At 37.2% G+C, this 14,366-nt stretch overlaps 2 protein-coding genes, 1 long non-coding RNA gene and 1 pseudogene across 3 annotated transcripts; 2 read left to right on the top strand and 2 right to left on the bottom strand.

The window, feature by feature from the left end:
* Nucleotides 1,051-2,489, top strand: LOC107646165 (RING-H2 finger protein ATL3). The gene has a single exon (XM_016350368.2). The coding sequence runs from the start codon at nt 1,321-1,323 to the stop codon at nt 2,155-2,157; it is 837 nt and encodes a 278-aa protein (XP_016205854.1). The 5' UTR covers nt 1,051-1,320; the 3' UTR covers nt 2,158-2,489.
* On the bottom strand, nt 2,773-6,498 carry LOC107648081 (annotated as a pseudogene).
* LOC107648080 lies at nt 6,653-7,590 on the top strand. Its single transcript, XR_001621718.2, has 2 exons — nt 6,653-7,291; nt 7,376-7,590. It is a non-coding gene; the product is annotated as an uncharacterized LOC107648080 (long non-coding RNA).
* Nucleotides 7,735-14,288, bottom strand: LOC107646164 (pumilio homolog 23). Its single transcript, XM_016350367.2, has 10 exons — nt 13,938-14,288; nt 13,507-13,870; nt 12,966-13,262; nt 12,455-12,622; nt 11,604-11,747; nt 10,464-10,583; nt 10,059-10,244; nt 9,104-9,252; nt 8,706-8,888; nt 7,735-8,387 (listed from the first exon to the last, which is right to left on the bottom strand). Exons 1-10 carry the CDS (start codon nt 14,084-14,086, stop codon nt 7,943-7,945), a joined length of 2,205 nt encoding a protein of 734 aa, XP_016205853.1. The 5' UTR covers nt 14,087-14,288; the 3' UTR covers nt 7,735-7,942.

The following is a 14,366-nucleotide window of genomic DNA, read 5'->3' as shown; positions in this document are numbered from 1 at the left end:
ATGTTTTAACCCTTTGCCATTTGCGCCTCACTTCACTGTCAGGCTAACAACCTTTTTGTGGCAGGAGCATGGATTTGGATTAATTTATTTTATTATAATAGCATTTGGCATGAGAGGGAAATTATTTTAAATTAACAAATGGATTATTTTAGATTTAATCGACAATGTAGAAGACCTATTTATATATCCAGTACAGTAAATAATTCTCTAATAACTCTTAATTAATCATGAGCCTAATCCAACTTGGCGTGCATATAATCGAATTTAGTGTTGTGTTACAGTTACACTTGCAGTGCCAAGATATGGTTCTTCTTTTCTGGAAAGAAACAGAGATGATATTTTAGTCTGTATTTCGTTTTCTACGTGGTTGATACGTTGAATGATCTGAATTGGAGCGTTTTAGGGCAAAATCGTTAGAAGAAAGAAATATGCGAGTCATATAATATATAATTTCACATTCACGGTCAACACGACACAAGACAAAGCACGGCAATTGGATAGAAGTAGATGAAAGTTCCTGGAGGCATGGATGGCAGGAAAAGGGACATGAGTGGTGGCTTCACTTTCAACTTTTAAAGGCGTCTTCTAATATGGTATTTTGGTCAGCATCACATAGCATAAGTAATTAAGGATTATAACAACTAGCAGTTTAGCACTATTTACTATTAGAACAACCATTCAAATTAATCCCTAATTTAAAATTATATAATTTGATCTTTATTTTTAAGTGAATATTTACGGATAACTTAATAATTGAGAGATGTTAGATAATAATTTAGTCAAACATATTAAATTATCTAATAATTTTCAATAAATAACTATAATTAATTAAAAATATATTATTAAACTATTCAATTAAAAATGTTGAATTGTTAACTAAAAATATTGGTCTATAATTAAGATAGTTGGCTCTTAAGTTTTTAACTTAAACCAAAATACCAAGTCTTGTATAAATTCTTTCAAGGTTTATGTTGGATGTTTACTTTTTTATTAATTAAGCTTTGAATGCCGTCATTCGTTAGTTTTAAAAGTCCAAAGTCCAAAGTCCATTGTGGAGGGTTGTTTCTTCTTCCTCCAACTTGCGTTGATCGCTCTCGTGTACGCTTCTTCCTTAAACTTCATTTTCAACCTTCTAAACCTTCTCATTCAAAAACCAAACCCAACTTCCTCTTCTCTTTGCACTCTCTGCATATATATATAAATTAAAAGTTATAAACAAACTAACCTTCCCTCATTCCCATCGACTCTGCAACTAGCTGCTAAATTTAAACCTCTACTTTCCGTGTTCTCTTTCAGCAACTTCACAGTGACTTTGTCGCGATGAGTGACTCGTCGGTGCCAAGTGACAAGTTGGGTGAGTCTCCGGCGGTTGAGTTAACGGGCAAGATCATGGTGGTGGCCGTAATAGTCTTGTTCATGGTGGTTGTGTTCGTGCTGTTCCTCCATCTCTACGCCAAATGGTTCTGGTGGAGCATTGGAGAGAGCAACATTCCTCAACCCAGAAGGCGGCGGCGGCGCTTTGTGTTTGCTCCTGGTCAAGACCCGGCCAGCTCCGGCGCTGTCCGAAGAGGCCTTGAGCCTTCTGTGCTGAGATCCCTGCCGGTGTTGGTTTTCCAGCCGCAAGATTTCAAGGAAGGTATGGAATGTGCGGTTTGCCTTTCGGAGGTTGAAGAGGGGGAAAAGGCGAGGTTGTTACCAAAGTGCAATCATGGCTTCCACGTGGATTGCATTGATATGTGGTTCCAATCCCATTCCACTTGCCCCCTCTGCAGAAACCCTGTGACCTCTGCCACCGAATCTTCTTCTGATGCAGCTTTCCCCACAAATGTCTTCGTTTGGGGGAACCAGGCCCAAGTGAGTTCTTCTAATGGTGCTTCTTTGGAAGAAACTACTACTTCTTCGTCCTCGTCCTCTTCAGCTAGCAGCAGTGACAGAGTTCACCATCATGGCGGTGGATCGTTGGTGATTGATATACCAAGCGAGATCACTTCATCTTCTGCAAGCAGGTTTGCAGAAGAAGATGAGATGAAATCTCCCATTACAGGGAGACTGAAATCATTGAAGAGGCTGTTAAGCAGGGACAGGAGGATGAATCCTTCTAGTCCACGTTCTATAGACCTTGAACATGCAACGGGATCAGGGCAGAGCTCTAGCTAGCTAGGAATTTTCAGGGATGCTCGTTCGTTCTTTCTTTTTCTTTCTTTCATTTTTATGTACATGGCGGAAAAAATTGTTTTTATATTGTAAAAACTATAGGTAACATTAGAGTAGTAGGCTCATAAATGACCTGCTTTCATGAACTCAATTGTATTTCTTTTCTATCTTGAATTTCTTTAGCCTTTGCCCTTTAGGAAACCCCTTTCAGCCATCAAAATTGTCTGAAACATTTACAGCTTCGTTGCAGAGGCCAGACTGTTATTTGTATTGATGACATGCTTCTACGAATACGAATACAAATTCAAATTAATGACAAAATAGACGTTTCATTCTTCGTGGCATCAAAAGAAAAAACGGAAGCTATAAAAGGGCGGCTTCTTTATATTCTACTATTTTGGGCGACAAAAAGACTAGATATGTGAACTTCCTTTCTTATCTTAAAAATCGACTGCATAATAGTCTTGCTTAATTTTAAATTATTATTAACAAACAACTACGCATTCCACCATCAATATGGACTGAATCAAACCTATTAACCTATATATTGGTGGAGTTTCATTAACTACCACCCTTAAGAACAGTGGTTGTTCTTCATTTTCTATAACTCGTTGCCGCCATTTTTAGTTAGTTTTACATCACACTTGCATTGTCGTTTTCTCTGTCTTCGAACTCAATGACTTTGTTTTGTACTTCTACATGTTGATTTACGACTAATTCAAAGGACAACCGCTTTGACTGAATATTATAAAGAAAAGAAACAAATCATTAGTAAGACATCTAGCATGGGAGTTACAATATACAGATAAATCTGACATGTCCTGCTGCTACTAGTAGAGCATTAGTAGTGGTATTTACTACTTGGGGGAGAAACAAAAGTGGATGGGTTTGTTAACAACCAACGGTAACCCAGAATACAGACTTCAGGAATTTCTGAACACATCATAAGATTCATGCATGCAACTTATAGAATATATATTTATGGACAGATATGGCAACGTACACAGAGTAGAGGAGTAAAATTAGCTGAGATCATATAATGCAGCCTCCAAACTAAGTTCATCAATTCCAATACAAACCCCGGGATGACAGTGCGAGGAAAAAAATTCGAACCAGTCGAACAGCATTTAACGGACCCATAATCTGTAAATAATATAGTTCCATGCAATCACAGTTGAATCAGAGGCAATGCCATACCACCTCAAAGATGGATAAGAGCAATAACATCATCCAAGTTGGAAATGGTTGCTTTTTGGTTTTTCTTATGTCATTCAAGCTCTCTACTCTCTTCAAGCCCTCCAAGAAGGGATAGGCATAGCCTTTTCCAGAATCCATAGGTATAGGCGTATAGCCCTCCACGTACTCTGGGACATTTTTCTGAATGTTTCACTGCATAGAAAATCATATAACCAACATGAATTAAAAGTGAAATATCAATTTTTAGGACCTTGCCCCCTCCATCATGAATTGCTGCTGCAATGGCTTACTTCTTTCAATTGAAAGCAAGGGAGGATTTTGCTAGATGCTGCTCGGCAGTCATGGTGTTCACACTTCCGGTGGTTGGACTGTCGTCCATCTGCAAAAAAGAAATCCGCCAATTGCCAAAAGCAGAAAAGTAAAACACCACACCATGGTAGACTATCAAATACAATGAATTGATTAGTAAATTGCGTTGTGCAGAAAAGGAGTGTCAACAAACAAGAATGTTGAAAAGGAGCATTAAGCAAGACAGAATAAATGCTTTGTGATAAAAGGTATGAAGAGGAAACTATAATTTCATTACGATATGGAAAGTATAAAACACACTTACCATGAACCAAAGGAAGCCTGTAAGTATGCTGCATTCATATTCCATAAATTAGAAATAGCAGTACAGAGCTACAAAGTAATAATCTACATAAACTGATTCTCTCATGTGCCAATTGCTTAACGAAGACTTATAAATAATTGTAAAAGTAAAAGATAAATATAAAAAAACCAAACCAAAGCACAGAGGAATTTCATGTTGAATCCGTCTCACCTTGATACCGACCACATAGGCTTCCAACTTTCAGGACAAACTGCAAAAGCAACAAAAGCCCGCAAAAATAAAATTGAAACAAAATGGGTAACTCAGTACTAGTTGATTTTATGCTAATGGATAAAACCAAAAGAACTTACAGTCACTTATAGAAAAGCAGATATTTTTTTTTCTGTTATGAACCGTCCATTAGGTGTAATCATGCTATATATGACCAAAAGCATATGCTTAGGTAATATAACAATAAACCACATAACTGAAATGAACACTGATAAAATAATACTACAGCAGCAAGAAGCATCACCTGAATCCAGGTGGTTTGAATGGGTATTCTGGAGGAAATTTGATCTTTCCATGGTAATATCCACCTAAAAATAGGACAACGGAAAAAAAAACTGTAAATACCACAGCATTGATACATGAATTCCCCAATATGGCAATTAGGCAACAACTAAGTCTTGTATCCCTAGTGGGATCGGGTGACATTATCATGTTTATATTCAAATGATAATGAGTTCATAAATTGGAATCTTTCAAATGACAGAAGACAAAAAGTACTAAAATATTTGAGATACCAATATTCAACTATTGCTATATTAACAAACCTGCAAAAGGCATTCCTTCAATTCCCTCCAACACATAATCTGAGTTTTCAAGAGAAAATTAGATTCATGTCAAGTACTAAGTGGTTTCCAAAATCAGTGGCCAGACAAAAAGGAAAAAAAAAAGATTGCAAAGAGCTAACATTATAAAATAAGCTTACGCCACTCAAGAATATCATTTGGTGAGGGACAAGCCACAACATGGGAAACAGGCTCCTGCAAATTCAAAATTAAATTAAGCACCATCCAATTGACATTCTTTTGAAAGCTGTCCTCTGTTTATCATTTCTTTTCAAACAAAAAATTCCATGTGAATTGATTGATGCAGGCCAAGACAATCCACTAGTCATAGACTCATAGCAATAAATATAGCACCGTGGTAGACTATCGAAGATGGAGAACCAAAAAAAAAATATTACAAGATAAATTAAAAAATTTAAAATATATAAAAACAGCGATGTATAAAGTATAAACTTTGGAAAAGCACGATAGCCATATGACTGTAAATCGACATGGAATGGAACTATGGAAGCAACCAAAATGTGAACATAGAAAAATAACAACACAATCTTAGAGAGAAGAAATATAATGTACTTTACAAAGAGCTCTATATTCGACTTGAAGTCGCTTGATACATGATTCCTCCGCCATCCAACAACTTCTAAACAGAATCAAGCTGAAGGCCCTCCTATGCGCTTATTTTCTCTCTCTCATTCCCCAAATTAATTTCCATTACCTGCCAAGCTTTGGGTATTAACATTAACATATGTAAAAGGCAAGCGAATTTTATTCAATCATAAAGATTAAGATGCAAAGATGAAGACAGCATAGTTAAGATTTCAAAACATGGGTTTACATTACATGATTAAGCTAGCTAGAGTCAATAAGCGCGCACATAATTTAGTGAGTGTAGTAAGCTGTATGGTATGCCTGCACGTGATAGGAGAAAACCAAAATCAGAACTTCATCCGCAAAGAATTATAGTCCCTCCAACTAAACAAGCACAACTCAACTGACTTAAACTCCATCTATAAACTAAATAGCGTCCCTAATAAATTATCCATCGGATAATGTCCTGCGAGAAAAAAAGATTTACTCTAAAGAACAATGAAGGCCGGTTTAACAAAAGCGTTGAACAGAATGAGATAGTCAGAAAACGAAATTACCCGAGAGGGGGGAGAAACCTAATTCTAATCTACCACAGAAATGAATTCTTCAGGTTCCCAATCCCAATACACATCCAGTGTAAAGAAAGAAGTCGAAGAGGAAAAGTTGATAATGATACTCGGTGGAAGGCACTACCAAGGTACCAAAACGGTTGAGTTCAATTGAATTCCTTCGCTAGTCTACACAGTACACGCACGCATTATTGTATCTTTCCCACGAAACGGAAACCAACCTTGCTTTCGTTGTTTCAAAGACCATTTTAGCCTTACCACTGGTATCTGAGGACAATCCAGACAATGAGAGCGGTTTTCAAATAAACAAATAAAGAATCTGATTCTGATCTCTATCCCCATAAAACATTAGGACATTGAGATGTAAACATATAAATAAATATACGGTCATGAGGAGGAGGAGGACTCCCACCAACTCTCTTGCATGATTATTTTAAATTTAAGAATGTTAAGTGTAAAACTGTAAATGCAGCGAGTAAAGAGCACGATTGGCCTTTGATAGAGAATTGTAATCATGGCATGGAATACGCAACAAAACATAGTACTGCTACTGATTACTGAATGTGCATACACTGAATATAGCGTAACAATATTTTCTTCTTTTGTTTCCGCGACTAACGCATGAAACTATCCTAATCCAAGCGAGCAGGAAGGAAGTGGTGCATGCACTTCAATTTTCTGAGCCTACCTGCTTCTCACCTAAGATAATCATTTGCTGCTGCCTACTGCCTACTGCCTAATGCGTCCATCGGATTCCTGGTGCCACTGTCACCCACTAATAAATATTCAGTATCATATCATCTACTACACTTACAGTTACAATAACATCACGTGGCCGATCACATGACCTTTCTGAGATATCTGTCTCCATTTTCACCAAATCCAAAGGCTACACATACTACAATACAAACAAGATACAGCGGTCAAAAGTTGAGCACATGATCCCACATGTTCCCTGTAGCCTCAGACATACCAATAAATAATGAATGAATCGCAATTCCCAAATCCCACCCATAATAATATCTCGTCATTAGCTTCAATACTCAAAATGCAACAAGCACAACAACCATAACAACCAAGATACCCCTCACTACCATGAAGGGCTGGTCCCTGCCACTTGCTACTCTTGCTCTTGTGCTATCACTGTTATTATCAGCCTGTTCTAGGGCCAAAGCTGAGGCTCCCCCATCCCGACAAGTGCGCTCTTTGTCATTAACCAAAACTTCATCCTCTCCTCAAGCTCCAAGAGATTTGCCACCCCGGAAGAGTCGTTCCAAGCAGCTGGATTCGTCTTTACGAAGAATTCCACCAAGCAAATCAAATCCCACACAAAACAAGTAACTCTTACTACTAACAGTTTCTCGCCATTCGATTATATGCAGCTGCCTATGATTGACAGAAACACCGTATTTCCATCGCAGGTTCAACCCTCCCTCAGATGGTTGAGAGACAGAACAAACACTGCAGCAGTGCCAAACACACCCGTTTTTCTTCTCATGTCTTTCATTTTCTTCTTGTTTCCCTTTCTAAGCAAACAGAACTGTTAGTGTACAATGGTGTTTTGCCTTCCAACTGCCAAGTGCCAGTGATTATATGTACAACAGTTTATATTGTATTTCACAGTTTTGCTAACCAAGCTTGTTGAGTTCTGATACACAATATATGATATTAGTATTCTTAAACATGGATTTATCTCTTGAAGTTTGTAGCAAAGCATTACATACATACAGAAGAACACCAATGATATACTGGAGTCAAGGAGGACATGGGAAAGAGAAGATTTGGGGAAAAGAATTTTATATTTTTGCAATAATTACCTTTTGACACACAACGCGATTGCTCTTTTCAGTTACAAAGTCTAGCTGATATTATAAATGATACAAAATCGTAAGCAAAGAGAAAGTCATCCAAATCTATCATACATCAAATCCCACCTTCTGACCACGCATGAATATTTTCCAACAAAAATAAAAAAGTCATCCTCCACTCTAATCAATGTTATCCTTCATTTTCTTGAGAGAAGCTTCACGTACATCACCATCTCTTTGCCGTTTCTTGTTAGACTTTCTAGCTGTTGCCGTAGCTGCAGTATCATTCTTATTCCCAACCTTTTTCTTGTTGGACATTTTCTTTCCCCTTCTAAAGTTATTATTGTCATCACCAACTTTGGCAATGTTCTTACCTTTCTGCTCTGATTTTCTCTTGAACTTCTGCTTGCTCAGAAATGGTGCAGCAGTACCTAGGGATTGGTTAATCTCTTTCCTCAATTCTGTCACTGTTTTTGGATTTGATTTATTGTTTGAACTTCCGGCAAGAAACCGATCTTTTCTCCTTGGCTTTGTATCACTGGAGCCAAATGTAGAGGAAAAATCTTTATAAGCAAATTCTTTGGAGGCTTGTTTTGACCTCCAACGATCAGGATGGGAAGCAAACCTGGAGAAACAAAGCAAAGGCATGAATCATTAAAGAAAAATGTTATAAACTCAATTTTACAAGCAAACAACTATTCAGAACTACAGCATTCCTTTGGATGCCAGATTAATGCATAGTTTTTGATGTAAGAATGCTAAACCCTCCAATAAAATGCTTGCCTTTCTTTTTCTCTTTTTTTTGTGTGTGGCAAGAGGGGGGGAGATAAATTCTTGGTTCGTGGACTCTTTAGTAGAGGGCAGAGCCAAGGGATTGAGGGGAGGGGGAAAAAATGGAAAGTAATAAATTGAGCCATTCCACAATAAAAAGCCAACAGCATACCAGTCAACATCTAGTTTCCTTAATAGGTGAGAGCCCTGCTTCGTCTTCGAGAGCTCACTCCGCACAGCCAATAACTCAGAAACTATAGACTCTCTTAGTGACAGATTACAGGCAGTGAAGCACTTTTCAATCACGAAAGCACCCGATGAGTGAGCTGCTACCTTTCCAAAATGGCTTTCTAGTCTACAAATAAGTAAAAAGAAAACAAAGTTACTCAATAAAGCAGTGATTTTGCATTCTATTACATAAATTTTATGATATTTCAACTTGTAGTGTAGAGAGGTTGTGGCGTCTTTAATAAATAAATAAACCCTAAAAACAGAGTTTACTGAATTTACTCCTTTAGCATAAATTAGAACATCCAAATAGATATAAATTCAAGAGATATGAAGACACACTTTTTAACTAATCTGCATTTCTCTTTTTCAGAAGCACTTGAGCTTAGAAAGGCCTCAATAACGTGTGATCCCTTTGCATCTCTCACTGCCTCAAGAACATGAGGTGTTTCCATGGATGTTATACTGATGATATAAGGTTTAATATATTCCTGCGAAAACAGAGTAGGACAACATGGGCAACAAATTAATACAACTTTACATAAAAATAAAAATTTATTAAAAAATGACTTCTTATATATACCCAAAACTAGCACGTCATGGTATATATGTTTCCATTGACTCCAGATTAAGCATAAAATCACATCATAATGACACCAAAAGCTCACTACCCTACCAGTATCTGAATGTCCATTATTATCTCAGGTAAAAGAAACCACATAAAGAATAACCCATCTCTAAAAACTGGGAGAACCTGTCCCCAAGCCCCCGAATATTAATCTTCCAAAATCCTACAATGCTACAAGAGGACTTGGAGATGATCATGATTTTCATAATTAATGGTGAAGAATGAAGGTTTTTATTTACAAACAACAAATGGCAGGTCTGCAAGCATCGAATAAGTCTAGTTTGGCATTCCTTTTGACTTCAGGATCATTAACATTAATATCAGATCAGGAAGCGATGAGTAACACTTTTCTTAACCCTAAACCCAAAAAAAGAATTGGAAGGAATCCGGATGCAATTCCTCTTTATCCTTTTCCTATAATAGATCATCTTTTCCTTTCAATTACTTTTCAGCCAACAGTGCAAGGCATGCTCTACATAACAATGCCCATTCCCAGAGTAAACAATTCTAAAAGAATGCAAGATCTCCTAACAATTAGGAATCCAATGGTTCCTATGGTTACACTTCAGAAGCATCTACATATGTTTGTAACAAACACCATGCAGTGGGAGAACCCTTACCCTTTTATCAATTGTGCCACAGATACGATTAAAATTCAAGTTTACTTACACTTTTAAACCGGAATATTGCCTGCAGAATCAGAGAACCCATGACATGCATTTTATCTCCACTTTGCCAGCTCCAATTGGACTTGTCTTCACAAGAGAAATAGCTATCAAGAAATAGTAGCCGTGGAACAATACATTTTGGAGACTCATCCGCTGAGCACACTGTTTTGGCAAGGAATTGACAGCACTGCCACAAAGTGACAAAAAGGTTATGAAGTTTATACAAATATGATCACCAGATTTATGAAAGTAAGATGTCTTCAGCATGCAACAAGTTAATAGTGTTACATCATTTACTTTTGAGCTTTGACTGAAGATTTAGAAGCAAAGAACTTAGTCTACAATTTCAAAGACAAATATATAGGTCAATTGACTCATCTTGGATACTAGCAACAAAATTGCAAACCTTGTGTTCATTAAAATGAAGCCTCTCACTGGCCGCAATAAGTGCTGCAACAACTCCTGACCTTCCCATTTTGAAAAGATCCTCCAGATTTGATCCAAGTTCATCCCAGATCAGCCTCATCTAGAAAAACAATTAAAGGGATTCAAACAAACATGACAAATGAATTTGGAAAGATAGAACTATAACACAAATAGGCATTTTCAAAAACGGTGATGCTACATCTACAAGAGTTTTTGTAACCAAGTCTAAGCAAGTTGGCACAAGCCCAGGAGAAAAAAAGAAAGACATGCATGCATCATCAATCCTCCTTCTCCGTGCTTTCCAGCACAGAAATTTTTGTTGGTGAGCCCAGAAACTTATTGATATAGCACAAAAACTTTTTCACATAGCACAAATTTATCGATATAACAGAAATATTTGCACATAGAACATAAATTTTTGCTGTGAATGTATTTTGTTGGTTGGATGAGACAATGTTCTGGACATGTGGTCTTTCAATAATTTGTGTTGTGCTCCAAAATTTATGTTTTGTGCATATTTTATTGGTTGGGTATCAATGTTTTAGACATGTGGTCCTTCAAAAATTTCTGTATTGTACACCAAAATTTCTGTGCTATGCATATTTTGTTGGTTGGGTATCAATGTTTTGGACATGTAAATCAAAATTTGTGCTCTAGTTTTCTAAACATACATAGGAGAAGAAGACGATGAAGACGATAATGATGATGATAATGAAGGAGGACGAGGAGGAGGAAAAAGAAGGAGGAGAAGAAATCAAACAAGAGAAGAAGAAATAGACATTGAAGAAGACCTTGAAGAAGAAGGAGGAGGAAGTGGAGGAGGAGGAGGAGGCAGCCACGATGACGACATTGTTGAAGAAGAAGAAGACAATGACGACAACAAGTTGAAGAAGCGTGTACAATAGGTGGACTTGGTTCAAAAAAAGCTTGGCTGCCTAGCTTTATTGTTTAAAGAATATATGCTAGGGAGTAGAGACAAGTACAGTGTGTGCAATATTAACTATTAAGCAACCAATTTTACACTTAGAATAGATCACCCCCTCTACAAGTAGTGCAAAACATCCGGTATTAATAAGATTAATGAGATTCAATCATTCAGAGATAAATATAGGCGTAATACCAGATCTTGATTGCTTGTATGGGAAATCAATGCTTGTACAACAAAGTTCCCGTGTTGATGAGATGATAACTCAAACAATGAATTCCTGAATACTTTCGTAAACAATTCATTGAACAAGGCCTCAGGAGATACTTCCAAAACAACCTGCAAAAGATTTAGAAGACTTGCTTACCTCCAAATGTTATAGAGAAAGGATTTCGTTGATGCCTCCATAAAATTAAAGGCAAAAGTATAAAATTATTAGAAATGGACCCCATAAAACATCCAAGATTCAGACCACTTTCCACTAAAACAACTTTCCACTAAGACATATTTTAAGGTGTAACTTTTGAAACCCTTTTAAGACTATACTCATGGAAAGGTTAAATGAGAAAATATGCATTGGTTCTTTAACACCAAAAAGCCATGGCAAAAATTCAAGTCTGTTGTAGAGATTTTGGAAAATTCAAACTTCCAATAATCTCTTGCAATAAGATTTAACAAATTATGTGTAGGATTTTAAAACTCATCTCTGCGTTATTCACAAGCTCAAGAAGCCATGGCAAAAATTCAAGTCTGTTGTAGAGATTTTGTAAAATTCAAACTTCCAAAAATCTCTTACAATAAGATTTAACAAATTATGTGTAGGATTTTAAAACTCATCTCTGCGTTATTCACAAGCTCAAGAAGCCATGGCAAAAATTCAAGTCTGTTGTAGAGATTTTGGAAAATTCAAACTTCCAAAAATCTCTTACAATAAGATTTAACAAATTATGTGTAGGATTTTAAAACATCATCTCTGCATTATTCACAAGCTCAAGCACTAATATAGCTAATTATAGACAGTTTCCCCTCATCTATATTTTTCTCACCTCCATTAGATGGCTAAATTCAGCTTCTTTTGACAACTTTATGAGCTCTGCAACTACTGTATCTTCTAAAAAACTGCCCTCTGGATTTCTCTTATCTTTGCAGCCAAGAAGGATGGGAATTACATGTAACAACTCTTCATCGTTGCCTGCCAGAACCCGTAGAGTCGTCTGCCATTAAATAAAGAAAATCATTTAAGATGATAGGTATGAAAGTGTAAAATGAACAAGGAGCACATAAAGGCAGCATAGAAAATGTTTTGACCCAAGAGGTTACCAAGTTAAGGTGAAATTCTAGAATCTCTTTAATGTGTGACAGAGACAGTTATAAAGCAAACAAATCCAAAGAAATTTTACTCAAAAGCAGGCTATAATATCTCACAGAAGCTTCATCATATCATCAACCACATTTAAGGTTCCCCTTTAACATGATATTAGAAAAGGCCAAACCAAGTCTGATGCTGTATTCATTAAATCAACAACAACAACAAAATAATATATTTGGAAAACATGCCTGAAAAACAAAACTGCTGAATGGGTCAACTTGTAGAGTCTTGATGCTTTTCCCAGCATTCTTTAACATCTCCGACACAAATAACTTGAGCAAATTTGGAAATCCAGATTGAAATTTTGTTGCATCGTGTTTCTTCGAAACATTCAAATTCAACCGCCCTGCCAGTACAGTTGCCGCTTTTGAAAAGTAATATTCAGACTTATCTAGTGGTACTCCCTTGCAAAGGCAAAGTAGAGTGCGAAGCACATGAGAACCATAGCAATTACGCATCACCTCAACAGAACTAGCTGCCATGACCTGCCAAGTGAGTAGTACACGTATAAGAAGAATTCACATCTGCAGCAAAGCTAGGTATAACAATTTGACATCATGTTTTAAAATATGCATGTGCAACATCAACTAATCTCTTTCGCCGGCTAATCCGTCTACCTAATCAATTGAATACATTAAAGCAAGAACAAGGAATCACAGAAAAGTATTATCTAAGAGACAATGTAGTATTAAGAACTGGTTGTAACTAGTAGAATTAGTTGCGTTGCACCTTGCATACTGTGGTTAAAGCCTCCTCGAGCTGAGGGCGAGCATCATTGTCTTGAACACGAGTTGATAAAGACTTGAGGATTGCCTCAGCTACATGAGAACCGGACCTATCCATGGCAATAGCAGGGAAGTTATCGGCACAGCTTTGAAGGAAAGCACAGAGGTGTTCAACATCAGATCCCTGAATGATGGTTTCCAAAGTGTGGCTTAGAATGTAATCAGTTGCGACCTCAAATTCGAATCCCTTAGTCTCTTCGAGAGCGTTCCCACATATGAGAGTGCGTTCCTCCAACTCAACCGCATTACTTTCGAAAAGGTTAGCGATTTCTAACAAGTATTTGGATATTTCAGGATCAACCTGTTTCCTGCGAATAGTGTAACGTTCAGTTTCAGTTGAGAAGGAACCGAATAGGGATAAGGGATAAGAAATACCTGATACGGGATGGTTGAGGAGCGGTAGAGCCATGGCGGTTGAAGGTCTTAGTGTCTTTCATGGAATGTTGCGTGTGTCCATGCCCTTTGTTATGTTGCTGCTGTTTCTTGTTCTTTCCTTTTCCTTGGTTGTAGTGATGCTCACCCATTGAACAGAGCAGAGGGAGAGAGGGGGAGGCAGCTGTTAATCTGTTTATTGTGGAATGAATGACTGGTAAGTAGCGGCGGCGGCTGCTGTGGTTTTGTGATGGTGGCGCGCTACTCTTCTCGCTTATTGTAGTTTTCTAAGCAAGTAGCAACTGCCAAAGGTTAGGAACTCCAAAACGCGCCGTATTGTGTCTTACCATGACCTTTGCTGAAGAAAAAGGTTTAGGAGCCAAAATCGCTTTAGGCCTTTAGTCAACTAATTAAAACATAATATAAAAACAT

Source organism: Arachis ipaensis, chromosome B06, assembly GCF_000816755.2.
Source record: "Arachis ipaensis cultivar K30076 chromosome B06, Araip1.1, whole genome shotgun sequence".
Lineage (NCBI taxonomy): Eukaryota > Viridiplantae > Streptophyta > Magnoliopsida > Fabales > Fabaceae > Arachis > Arachis ipaensis.
Note: the sequence above shows the minus strand (reverse complement) of the source record. Positions and strands in the feature narration are given on the sequence as shown.